Source organism: Camellia sinensis, chromosome 13, assembly GCF_055761805.1.
Source record: "Camellia sinensis isolate YWXY chromosome 13, ASM5576180v1, whole genome shotgun sequence".
NCBI classification, from domain to species: domain Eukaryota; kingdom Viridiplantae; phylum Streptophyta; class Magnoliopsida; order Ericales; family Theaceae; genus Camellia; species Camellia sinensis.
The window spans coordinates 8,887,148-8,900,505 of record NC_138973.1 but is presented as its reverse complement, the minus strand read 5'-3'; the positions used below and the strand labels follow the sequence as shown (position 1 = coordinate 8,900,505).

The 13,358-nt window shown below is 35.1% G+C and overlaps 1 protein-coding gene, 1 long non-coding RNA gene and 1 pseudogene across 4 annotated transcripts; all 3 read right to left on the bottom strand.

Moving 5' to 3' along the window:
* Positions 1-1,266: 1,266 nt before the first annotated feature.
* LOC145788930 (pyruvate dehydrogenase E1 component subunit beta-1, mitochondrial-like) lies at positions 1,267-8,043 on the bottom strand (annotated as a pseudogene). The gene is made up of 8 exons (XR_014347818.1): positions 7,879-8,043; positions 7,254-7,280; positions 6,822-6,830; positions 6,446-6,571; positions 5,866-5,982; positions 5,704-5,776; positions 5,519-5,584; positions 1,267-1,616 (listed from the first exon to the last, which is right to left on the bottom strand). The product of XR_014347818.1 is annotated as a pyruvate dehydrogenase E1 component subunit beta-1, mitochondrial-like (transcript).
* Positions 3,445-5,532, bottom strand: LOC114295314 (pyruvate dehydrogenase E1 component subunit beta-1, mitochondrial-like). The gene is made up of 4 exons (XM_082901398.1): positions 4,954-5,532; positions 4,727-4,851; positions 3,928-4,065; positions 3,445-3,581 (listed from the first exon to the last, which is right to left on the bottom strand). The coding sequence occupies exons 1-4, from the start codon at positions 5,008-5,010 to the stop codon at positions 3,572-3,574; spliced, it is 330 nt and encodes a 109-aa protein (XP_082757524.1). The 5' UTR covers positions 5,011-5,532; the 3' UTR covers positions 3,445-3,571.
* LOC114295315 (uncharacterized) lies at positions 7,757-13,168 on the bottom strand. Of its 2 annotated transcripts, none has more exons than XR_003640871.2 (4): positions 12,944-13,168; positions 12,353-12,435; positions 10,216-10,333; positions 7,757-7,980 (listed from the first exon to the last, which is right to left on the bottom strand). It is a non-coding gene; the product is annotated as an uncharacterized LOC114295315 (long non-coding RNA). The 2 variants fall into 2 exon arrangements; XR_014348248.1 differs by having other exon boundaries at positions 12,732-13,027.
* Between the last annotated feature and the right edge of the window lie 190 nt (positions 13,169-13,358).

Here is a 13,358-nt window from a genome sequence, read left to right as displayed (position 1 = left end):
CACTAGTTGACCGACCAGAAAAAGTGGTCTACAGGGACAAAAACTGGTCGGCAAGGGAGAGGGAGGGTCTGCACAGAGAGTACAAGGTGGTGGCAGGCTACCAACCACCTTAGGTGGTCCAAAGACCACCCACCCTAGCTGGTCGACCACCAAAAGTGGCTGGCAGGGAAGAAAAGTGGTCTACAGGGGGAGAAACTAGTCTACATCCCTGTTCCACCCTCCAGGCAAAGGATAACAAGGTTTAGTTCAAAAACAAACGAAAAAGGAAGCAAAACAAGAGTCCGCAAGGCGAGGCACTCAGCCGGAAGCCCCGAAAACTAGTCTACGGGTATAAAAGATGGCCTACAATAGGCAAAGGTAGTCTACGACTACAAAAAGTGGCCTACAGGCCTCTGTCTCCCTCTAGGCAAAGGCAACAAGGCATGGTCCAAAAACTAGGCCAAGAGGAGAAAGTTAAGAGGTCCCGAGACAAGGCGCTCAGCCAAAGACTCCAGAAACTCGAAACGAGCACAAACATGCACAATCACCGAGTGCACAGACGATGACATCTGAGTCTTAAGGTCGGTCAAAAATGAGGTGTCTACACTACCCTATCACCACATCCACCTTCACGTTACCGCTATGGCGACTAAAGTTCTTCGTCGCCTCATTGGTCGCCAAAGCCTTATTAGTTTAGTCTCTAATAATAATATATTTACCGACTAAAATATTTAGTTACTGAAACAATTTAGTCGCTAATAATAATATATTTACCGACTAAAAATTTTAGTCACTAATAATAATACATTTAGCGACCAAATAGTTTAGTCATTGTTAGTTTTCACGACTAAACATTTTAGTTGGAAAAAGATTAGATATTTTCATTTCATGGTCTTTTACAACCAAACATTTTAGTCACCGAAGGATGCCATGTTCTTTCGTGAATAAAATATTTAGTCGACAATAGTTTCTTCCCTCATCTTGATTTATTTTAACTACTAACTATTTGGACGCCAAAAGTCTTTTGTTTCTTTTTTACTACTAAATAAATATTTAGTCATGAAAAACATTTGCTTGCATTATTGGCTACCAAAATATTTAGTCGCGAAAAACTTTATAATATTTTTTTAATTAATTTCTCGACCACCTGTATTTATTTCATTATTAGTGCAACTTGTACCTTGTATATAAATAAAATGTTCCATATACTGATGAAATTAGCAACCATTCCACAACATGCACACATTTCATTTTCTACCATCAAAAAAATTCATATTTAACATCAAATTACAAATGCAATAGAAATTCCATATAAACCAAGTATAATCCAACATCAAAAATACAATTCCATACATAACAGAGGATTAAACAAAATTAATATCCAAAAGTTAATCAGTACCACCAAAAACTAATTTGTACCACGCTAAAAGGTAATCTGTACCATGCCAAAAAAGTAATTTGAACCACGTCAAAAAGTAATCTATACTGCATCAAAAATTATCTGTACCACGTCAAAAGCTAAATTGTACCATGCCATAAAACTAATGTGTACGAACAATACTAATTCGTAGACTAAAAACAATTTCTTTCGTACTTGCCAAAAAAAGTCATATCCACAATTCCACGCTAAAAACCATCTGTACAAATAAAATTGGTCATTAGTATTGACTAAATATTGGCATATTTAAAATTATAAAAAAAAAAAAACATATAAAACTCGAATATAATTAATATTTTCAAATAAATCATTAGTTTTGCATACTCGAATTTACATAAAAGAAAAATATGTAAAACTCGAACGCATATTTCAGGCAACAAGTAATAATTACACATAATCAATAATTATTTTTGCATATTCACTATCTGAACGCTTTTTTTTTATTAAGTTTAAGGTGTTTTCGCCCCTAATTCCCAGCCTACGTGTCCTATTTACGTACCGTATGTTCCTATAGGTCATATTTGGCACGGGGAACCAACCGGTTACATCACAACATTGGTTGGGGGGCTGCTTTGCATTTCACCCCCTAGCACCTTTTTTCGCCTAAGTTTAAGATATTTTTTACTCTAACTCCCAACCTGCGTGTCCTATTTACGTACTGTTTGTTCCTACAGGTCATATTTGGCACAGGAAAGCTAACCGTTACATCACAACATTGGTTGGGGGGCAATTTTGTATTTTTGCCCCACGAATGCCTTTTTTTGATTAAATTTAAGGGATTTTCAACTCTAACTCCCAACCTACGTTTCCTATTTATGTACCGTCTATTCCTACAGGTCATATTTAGCATCACAACATTGGTTGGGGGTCTGTTTCACATTTTCACCAGCCAAAAGCCTTTTTTCGACTAAGTTTAAAGCATTTTCGACTCTAACTCCCAACCTACGTGTCATATTTACGTACTGTCTATTCCTATAAGTCATATTTGGCAAAGGGAAGCTGGCCGTTACATCACAACATTAGTTAGGGGGTTGTTTTGCATTTTCACCCCTCGAACGCCTTTTTTCGACTAAGTAAAAGGCATTTTCGACTCTGACTCCTAGCCTACATGTCCTATTTACGTATTGTTTGTCTCTACATGTCAAATTTGGTACGGGGAAGCTACCAGTCACATCACAACATTGGTTGGGGGGCTGTTTTGCATTTTTGCCCCCCGAACGCCTTTTTTTGACTAAGTTTAAGACATTTTCGACTCTAACTCCCAGCTTACATGTCCTATATACATACCATCTGTCCCTACAGGCCATATTTGGCATGGAAAAGCTTTTGGTTACATCACAACATTGGTTGGGAGGCTGTTTTGCATTTTCGCCACCCAAACGCCTTTTTTCGACTAAGTTTAAGGCATTTTCGACTCTAACTCCCAACCTACGTGTCCTATTTACGTACCGTCTGTCCATACAGATCATATTTGGCACGAGGAAGCCTCTGGTTACAGTACAACACTGGTTGGGAGGCTGTTTCGCATTTTCGCCCCCCGAACCACTTTTTTCGAATAACTTTAAGGTGTTTTCGATTCTAACTTCCAATTTGCATACCATCAGTTCTCACAAGTCATTTTTGGTACAAGGAAACTGCCCGTTACATCCCAATAGTGGTTGGGGAACTGTTTGTATTTTCGTCCTCCTAACACCCTTTTTAACTTACTTTAAGCCATTTTTAACTCTAACTCTCAGCCTAGTTGTCCCATTTACATACTGTTGTCCCCATTGAAATATTAGACAAAAGATAATATTGTTCCGATAAGAATCAATGGTATATACGGTTTAGGCTAGAGTACGTAAATAATATCAATTGACTAGTTCATTGTTAAATCTAACATATTATACAAATTATTTTAAACATCAATAAAATTGTTCTTACCAAACAGTAAACGTCAGTCGACCAACTCAAATCCCCAAGAGTTGTGTGAGTTTGGCGACTACATTATTCAGATGATCAACCCTTTTATTTATCTCCTACTGATCTTTCTGTCCATGCGCCCCTTTGTAGCAACATCTCTCGCGCTCCTCTTGCTCTTTCAACATCTCATTGTAATATTTCTCACGCTCTTCTCGCTCTCTCATCAACTCCTCATGATCTCTTTTTTGCTCCTCACGAAGTGCTTTGAGGCCAAATCAAACGGGGGTAAATATATCTTGCCCAAAACTTTAAAAGTTGAGACTCAACTCTAAATAGGTTCTTTATTGTATAGACCACCCTTGAGTACTTACAACCTTGAGTGGCTTAATATAGGAAATCACTAATCACCAAATAGATCCTTACGATATAATGGAAATTGGGCCAGAACAAACTTAAGAAGTCAAAAAACAAAACAAAAAAACAACAAAACCACCTCCTACCCCAACATCTTCACTCATGATGCAGAAAACACAGGTTATACCTACTTAATAGCATTAATAGAGTTGAAAACTGAAGGGAGAAAAATAGATTGTTTGAGGCAAGATTACCCTGCAGCCATTTCAACAGCCTTTTTGACACTTGAGTCGTGTAGATTCTTCATCTCATCAGCACTCCCCTCAGCTCCAATCTCTATTTTCTTTCCTTTTTCTAATGTTGTGGCACTTCCATCAATTTCAGAACTTGAGCTGAAAATTTGTTGCACTTGTTTTAGCTTTCCGTCATAAAAAGACTTCTATTCAGATAATTGCTTTGCTTGTCTTTAGTTAAATAACAAAACATAATGGTTGAACAAAGACTCCAATTCCTGCAAATGATAGCAATTTAGAATCTTAAGCCAGAACTATCATTCCAAATGGCATTGAATTGAAAGACATTCAACCAAGAAGATAAAGAAGGTGATCTCCAACTGTTCTGGACCTCCGTATATGTAAAAGCATCTATCAAATGTCACTCAAACAATTGATCCTCATCATCTTGTGCTTGAGCTCCCTTCTTGTCAACTTCAATACCAGTTTCTGTAATCAAAAGATCCATGGTCTCCTTGCCTACAAGCTCAAGCACTTGCATTCCCTTTGTAGTAAAAGCTTTTCCACTCTATAAAACAATGGCGCAGAAATAAGTGATGCACTATTTAAATTTTCAGAAATAAGCAATCTTCTCTACTAGAGCATCAAGATACATGAAGCTTTCCTCTATAACTGATGCACTATTTGAAATAGCAAGCACATAATCAAAACAACAATATTGTATGTATGTGCATGTATATGTATATCCATCTATGTACAGGTAAATTATATATCACAATCAAATTCTGAATGAGGAAAGCACGTGGAAAGAGTTACACACCAGATTTCAGCACCAACACCATGTTGAGGGAACCCTTCTTCAACTATCACTAGTCTACTTGTTTTCCGAACTGAAGCATTGGTTGTGGCCCTATCTACTAGCCTAATTGAGTGAAGATTTATAACCTGTTTAGACAATAAACCAACACTACCATATTTAAAACTGATACTTGAATTGATTTTAGGTCTTACACCAACACTACCATATTCATTTAATGTATTTTATACCTCAGCACTGATCCCTTCCTTCGCAAGAATCTCAGCTACCTGAACATCACACAACATAGTTACATTTAAAACGAGGGCAAAAAATTGACTAACTGTAACCAAAGGCAATATGAACGAGAATTTGAAAGATATGCAATGTCAACAAACAACAGAGATCACTAATGTTCTCATCGAAGATGAATACAAAAGTGTTTACTGAGGAACTACAGCAACATTATATGAGAATGCTTAGCTACAGTTCAAAGCAATTTCATTCACAAAGCTAAAAGCAATGTCACAATATCATAGAGACTAATTCAAGCCTCAAAACTCTGTATTCCGTGTGGTAGTGACAGTCAAAACCGCTATACCTTGTAGAATGTAGGCTAATTACTAGTTAGCATACTATACCAAATACAGAGATGCTCCTGAAATTTTTCAAGTTCAAACTATAGCTTCATTTTCTCAACTTAAGATCACTTCTTGTGCAAAAGCATTGTCCTCCCATGGAACAAGCAGCGTTAGGTCATATATCTAAATGACAAAGATCACATCTCAAAAGGTATATAAAGTTTCATAGACAAACCTTAATGGCATAGCCCACCATCCATGAAAAAGTGGTAATCGTGACATCCTTTCCTTCTCTCTCAACCTAGGAGACAGAAGGTAATAAATTTTAAATAAAAACAATAGTGAATCATGATAAAATAAATAACAACACAAGACAGCAGAAGCTGCCACAAAAACTATCATAATCTTAAGGAAAAATACCTTAGCTTTCCCTATTATGAGGCAAAAACTAGAATCAAGAACTTCTGTCAAAATAGGGAAAGACTCACCATATCTGAAGCGCAAAAATCACATTGGATAATAATAATGATCTATATGGATAAGGTTGATATGTTACAACTTAATATTGCATTGAGTACTCACAACAACTCATTTTCTAGAAAAACAACAGGATCAGGGTAACAGTCCACGAGCATCTTCAGATGAGTATGGGGCCAGTACTTTCAAACCAGGGCAAGCGCCATACCATGCTACGAAACACTACATGACATTCCATAAATGTCATCAATGGTTATGTGTGTCACTGATTTATAATTTTATCATTGAAAGCATATTTGAGGTTAGTAATGAAGAAACTCAACAAGTTCACAACAAGAAACAATACTGTGTAAATCAAATATTAGACTTGGAGGTACTCAAACCTTAAACCTAATAAATACCTAGTGAAAATGAAGAAGGAAAAAAAAATCTGACATTCTCCTTATTGACAACTGGTAGGTTGAAACTTATTGATACAACTGTTTGCAACCGTCCAAATTGGACACTAATTTAATACTCTTCAATTATCATCTATACACAGTGCTTTAGAGATATGTAGTTACTATATATCTCTCATATTACCTTAAGGCTGAAGACAATGATGCTTAATAACGTGTCATTTGTTTAGAAAACAACCAAGGGAGTAAAGAACCGTCACTTGCAAAAGAAGCTTGAGGAACCATACCTGGGAGTGTTGGGCACCTACACCAACAGCAGCACCATTTGGTCCTCTAAAAACAATAGGTACATTTATCTGGCTAGCAGACATGTAATTTGATTTTGTAGCAGAATTAATGATGTGGTCAATTGCCTGCAACAAAATGAAGATTGAGATCCCTTGGAGACATTAACTGCGAAAGAAAGGCGCCCAACAAATTATAAAGAGAAACTCATATGCAACAAGAGCTGAGATACAAGATTTTAAATTAATTAGCTATTAGTTAAGCTCCAAAGTAAGTTTGACCATCACAACCAAGTAAAACAAATATAAATAGAATATCAGAAATTTTCTCTTTGCAAAGTATTGGGGATGACAAAAATATAAAACAACTCTAACCTACATTGAAAAATTAAACGTCATAAGCTCCACAACAGACCTAAGACCATAATAAGCAGCACCTACTCTGATGCCTGCAAAACAAGCATTTATACATGAGATAGAACAATTATGGAAAAACAAAAAGCATAGGTATATACACACACAAAAGTCAATCATCATTGTAGAAATTCAAGAATTCAAATCAACAAGTTTACCTAAGAAAAGAGAATGAAAATAATTTGATAAATTAAGCATGGAAATTAACAAAAGGAGAAAGCCATAACAAGTCTAATAATAGGTCCCACCTCTGTGATTGGATTATCAATAACCTTGTCAGGTCCATACATCTCCAAGAGCCTTTTGAAAAAGGTAGTTAAATTGACGGTTATATGACCACGGACATCTATATTCTTAATAGAGAGAGAGAGAGAGAGAGAGAGATGGGGGGTCTAACCTTGTATACACCTTGGTACTCCTCAACCTGCAATAAGAAAAGGGTACATAAAGAAATAACAAAGTGAAATCTTATTAAAAATTCACAAAATTTGAGATGCTACTAAAATAGCATACTTTTTGTCTTTTTATATTTTTTGGGTCACATCACATCTCTACTTTTTCTGCACATCTTTTCATAAAAAGTCAAAAAGTTACTAAAATAGCATATTCCCAAACAATTCCCAATCACAATTCCCAATCAGAGGTAGAACTAGTGGCCCATTTTAATTTTTAACTCAGAAAAAGAATGAGATAGAAATCTGAGGACAGGCAAAAAAAAAAGTAAAGCCTAAATCAATACACAGTCCATCCTCCCATAATCATGGATTGATGAGACCAACACAAGTTTAGGGAGAGAGAATTTAAAGGACAAATGACCTCTGTAAACAAATATGGAGGGTATGAATAAGGAAATTATGCACCTTTGAAATCCAAGAAAAGACAAACCCAAGATACAATTTATTTAAATTTTTATATTTGCGACATGCTTGGCCTAGGATTGTATCTTCACTAGCCTTCTCCAATTTATCCAAAGCAGCCTTACGCCGTTTATCATTCTCATCTTCACTTTCTCCTTAAATTGCAGATCCTTCCATATCATCCTCCTTCGAAGATTCTGAGTCCTCCTCAACCACATTCTGCATATCCATAATGCTTTTTGCTGCAGTCTTAGCAGCCTCAATAGCGTGCAGCATGAAACCATAACTTAACCAGGTTGCAAATAATCTACCAAGGACATCATACAACATAGCATTGAATGTTAGGAAAATAACACATGGACATTCGAGAACTATGTTTATGTATTGTCTCCCTCATTTTAGATTGAAAAGCATAATTGTCTATTTTGTAAAAACCAATAAATGAAAAATGTAAAAACCAGCAAATGAAAAATGAAAAAAACAAAATCATCTCAAGTATTCATAAGATACTCATAAAGCCTAATACACATGATTTTAATTCTGAACTTGTTTTCATTGTGACATGCATTGTGACCAGTCTTAGCATACAACAAACAATTCCTAAAATTCTTGAGGATGGATACTTCTCGCACGATTATGAGGTGGATCTTGAGCAGAGTGCCAAGCGTGAGGAAGCATGTGAAGGCAAAGGGCTTGGACAATGTGTTCTATGAATCAGTAGAGCGAGCACTACAAAAAGATGAGAATTTCAAGAGAAAGGTAACTGTCATTCAAGACTTCCGTGAAATGACAAGTAAGGTTCTCCATTTCTACAAAGGAAATTTTCTTGATAAATTGCTTGGGCTTGTTGACTTTACTGTATTTCTTCACCTCAGCACTAGACAGAAGCGTGAAGTTGAAGAACTAAAGAACTCAGTTAGGAAGTTCAAAATCAACTCGGATTGGAGTGTGTGCCAGAAGTTTTGTTTTTCTTGTGAGACTTTAGGGTTTTTTGAGCAAAATGGATGGAAAGTAGTTCCCACATGAAAACAGATTTCTCCTTGAAACATATTGTCTTCTTTTTCATTTTTAAATCTTATTATATGAATGGTGAACCTTATAAATTTGAAACTAAGGTTTCTTCTCCTCTGAAATTAAGGCATCAAGAGGTTAAGTATTTGTAACATCCGAATAGAGGTTTATAGAAAGAAAAAAAATTTGGCATTTCAAGTATTTTGTTCTCAACAAAAACCACAACAACACACACACAGGATTTACAACGTGAGCTGATCAACAAATCAGGAAAAATACACTGGTTCATAAAATTAATAAAAAATAAAAACAACTGAAATTAAGGCATTAAGAGGTTAAGTATTTGTAACATCCAAATAGAGGTTTACAGGAAGAAGAAAAAATTCAACATTTTAATTATTTTGTTCTCAACAAAAACCACAACACCACACACACAGGAGTTACAGCGTGAAATGATTAACAAATCAGGAAAAAGCCATAGAATCGAAGAGGGAAATGTAGACTATCCAAAGTCTATTAAAAATCAGTTTCAGATCAATCCATAGTCATTCTTTGGTTATGTTTTTTTGTCCCCCCCCCCCCTAAGAGGGCTGTGACCCAAGAACAGTAACTAAGGTATGTGCGCAAAGAAGAAGGAAAAGAAGAAGAAGTAGTAGTAGAAGAAGAGTGAGAAAGAGATACTTCATCCTCACAGGGGTTTAGGCCAATCACACAAACACAATCTCAAATTCTTGTAATACCAACTATTTATTGAGTGATTGAGATTACACATATTTGAAGGCTAAAGACTCTCCTATTTCTATAACGATTATGAGTCAAATTTAGAAACTAAGAATATTTATAACTGCAAATATTCTAGACTAATTATGATTATGACTTCCAATTCTATTTCAACTGTGATAGAAAACTTTGATGACTTTTAATTCTACTCCAACCATGACACAAATTCAAAATAGAAAACTTTGACATTTTTTTACCACCAAGACTATTTTAGACATAATAAAACTCATATATAATAACTCATTTAATAACGTACCCCAAAATAAAAACCCATAGGCGAACCCTACAACTCATGTCCAACAAATATTGAAATTACCATAATATTATTAATACCCTTACTACTAAAACCTACTATAATTAGAACGAATTCAAATAAAGACTCAAAATTATTCCAAACTTCAATCCATAATCTCTTAAACGTGCTTCATGTGAAATTTCAGATTTGCCCTTTTTCTTCTTTCCATACTCGCTATCACATATTGCGACATATTTAGGAGGGCAGATTAATCTAATGAGCACACAACTAAGTTGGAATGGCTAAAAATGAAGTTCAGTCATTTAACACATACTACAAAATTACATGTTTTAGGTATGGCTACATTTTCTCCATATCTTTACCAACTATGATAACTCATCTCCACATCTAATAGAATAAAGAATGTTATCAACATTTTAATAAACCAATAAAATAAAACATGTTATCAACATTACCAGAGCAGTTTCTTCTTCATCCTCCCAAGAATCCTTCACATCATTTCATCGACATCTTCGTCATCCCATCCATTCTTCAATTGCTCCTTTTTTAGAGGAGGTAAAATTGGCTCATCCTCTATAACAATCACAAATAATTACCAAAATCATTAGTTTTCTCATTCTTCCACAAGAACAATTAAGGAAGATAATAATAATAATAATAATAATAATAATAATAATAATAATAATAAAGGTCACAACATTTTTTCAGAACAATTAAAATCTTGAAGGCAATGTGCCAAAAATCATGTTCCTGCATCAAGGTTCCACAAAAAATCATCAACATCAGCTAAATTTTTAAACCTTGCTTCTTTGTAAATGTTTAAGCTCCAAGTGTCGTATATGTGTAGGTTTATCTAGTATCAACTAACATCCAATGCAGAGCACATCAAACATTTACATCATTGGCTTATTTTAAAACTAGGATAAACATATTTCAAAGGGCTCAAAACCATTTTTTTGCAAACCCAAAGGTCTGTTCATGCTTTCTACAAAAATAATTAAAATAAAAACTGCGACAGATTTAAATTCATTTTACAAATTACAAAATCACTACCACCTATTCATTTCCCTCCATCTAAATCCTAAGGATCAGGTCTCTTCATTCACCTAGGAATCCACAAATGGAATTGTCAGTTCTTCTATTATATAGTAAGGTAAGTACATAAACTAGCTAAGTTTTTACTTTATGTGACATTTTTAATTTTCTGTGGATATGAGGTGTTGTGCCATTTAATGCAAAATGTACAAAGAGCAATAATGGGAAGTGTAATAACTGATAATGATTTCTTTCATAATCACATTCCTAAACTACAGTCTATTCTTCAGATTTTATGAATTTCGTAATACTCTACTCTTAGAAAATTAAATTACAATAATATTACCCACAGCAATATTTTTTAATTGTCCTAAATAGACATTTTTAAACAAGAGATCACCTAGCCTTAAGACAGTTGAATTTGTGAATCGACACCAATAAAATATAGTGAAAGAAATTCAATAAACAATAATCTATCCACATTGACATGATATGCACTCAGAAAACAATAACCAATTTCACTTGTAACTCAAGTATAGGTAAATCTTGTAGAACATTAGATGCATCTGATTTGCATAAGCTAGTTTCAATGCACAAGCAAGCATATATTGAATTAAAATAGTTAACAAAAGAAAAGCCTCAAAAGAATGAAAAAGACTTGACCCTTAGAGGTCTGCTACACTCATTGTTCTTCAATCATCCACTCGATCAATTGCATATCTTCCTTGAAATCACAAGTAAACAGGAATTTTTCATTCCTTGATCCATGTGTTTTGGACTTAATGCTCTACAATTATGAGATTATTGGGCAGTTGTGATCAGGAATTTTCTATACCTAAAGCCCTCGACCCATGTGCTTTGGACCTAATGCTCTACAATTATGAGATTATTGGGCAGTTATGAACAGGAATTTTTCAAACCTCCAGCCTTTCACCCATGTTCTTTACACCTAATGCTCTACAATTATGAGTTTAGTGGGCAGTTGTGAACAGGACTTTTTCATACCTCAAGCCCTCAACCCATGTGCTTTCAACTTAATGCTTTACAATTATAAGATTATTGGGCAAATTAACTCACACATCACCTTCAAATAGTCTCTTAGAAAGTATCATATATCATAAACAAAGTAATAAAAGAAATAATCCTCAAGCAACATAGTTTGATTACAAAATAGCACATATTATGATTAAAACTAAAAACGAAATTATAAACTAAGATGGAAGGATATTATGATATTTGTAAACGAGGCCATAATCAATGAATAACAGGGTTAAGCCAAGCGCTTGGAGTCCTAACCTTTTTGAACATCCATTCAATTTCCTAGTTTTGCACACCATCCTCCCAAATTTATATAAACGCAAATCAATTCAACCATAATTGAATTGGAGTTCAATAAATCAGAACTCTTTTTATTTTTTTTGGATAAATAGTTCTATAAATCAGAACTTGTAATTTCAGATAATAAAATGTGACTATGTTATAGAATTAAAAAGACATACAATACTCCATCAAGCTTGGAAGCTAAAATGTTACAAAAATAAAGCCATAAAATATTACCCCAGTCCTCTATATAACCGTGCTCCTCAGGAAACAAATTTTGCAATTTGGATCTCCTTCTATCTTCAAGACAAAATGTAAACCTTCTTTTACAAATATGCAAACAAAGAAATGATTGGATAATAGACTTCAATGCTAGAGGCAAAATATAACATAGCATCAATAGCATAACTTAAACAAAGAAGAAAATAAGTCAGGAATAAAATTGTCTTCGGTTTGGAAGGGAGAGACAGAGACCAAGATTGACAGAAAGGGAGAGAGAGACTGAGATCGACAGAGAGGGAGAGAAACCGACAGCGATAGAGACCAAGATCGATAGAGAAAGACCAATATCGATAGAGAGGGAGAGAGACCGAGAGAGAGAGAGAGAGAGAGAGACCTGTGATTTGTAGCAGTGGCAGTGGTGATTTGCGGCGATGGCGATGTGCGATGGCGGCAAGCGACGGTGGTAAGCAACAATGTAGACCAAATTATATTTGAATTGACCAGAACAACCAAGACCATGGTTCATATTTCACCGTATATTTGAATTGATCCATACATAGATACAATATGTAGACCAAATTATAATTGAAAATGAAGAAAACCCACCTGAAGGAAGTTGAAGAGGAGTGCTCTGTTTTGGTATTCTGGTGTGAGCCCCTAGCTGATGCTGCTGATATCTTCCTGCTCACACCCGCCACCATATTTCTTCACAATTTAAAAGGAGATGTTTCTTGTGACCTATTTAAGCTTGGAGTGCTAATTGATGCCTTAGTTTGTTTCATTTGACGATAAGTGTTTGAAAATTATACTTTATAGTAAAGATGCATTGAAGATGGTGTAGACACCCCATTTTTGACCAACCTTAAGACTCAGACGTCACTGATTGAGCGCTTGGTGATGTTGCATAATGTGCTCGTTCAGAAGTTTCAGAGTTACGGCCGTGAGCCCTGCCTCCGGACTTTCGAACCCTCTTTTGTGCTTTTCCTCGGTTTGTGAACCAGGCTCGGTTTTCTTTGTTTCT

Excerpts from the sequence above, each read along its gene's own strand:
- LOC114295314 (XM_082901398.1), bottom strand. The coding sequence starts at position 5,010 with ATGTTGTGTGATGTTCAGGTAGCTGAGATTCTTGCGAAGGAAGGGATC. Across the intron at positions 4,852-4,953 it reads AGGAAGGGATCAGTGCTGAG|GTTATAAATCTTCACTCAAT; the intron begins GTATAAAATACA and ends TTGTCTAAACAG. Across the intron at positions 4,066-4,726 it reads GGTGTTGGTGCTGAAATCTG|CTCAAGTTCTGAAATTGATG; the intron begins GTGTGTAACTCT and ends ACAAATTTTCAG.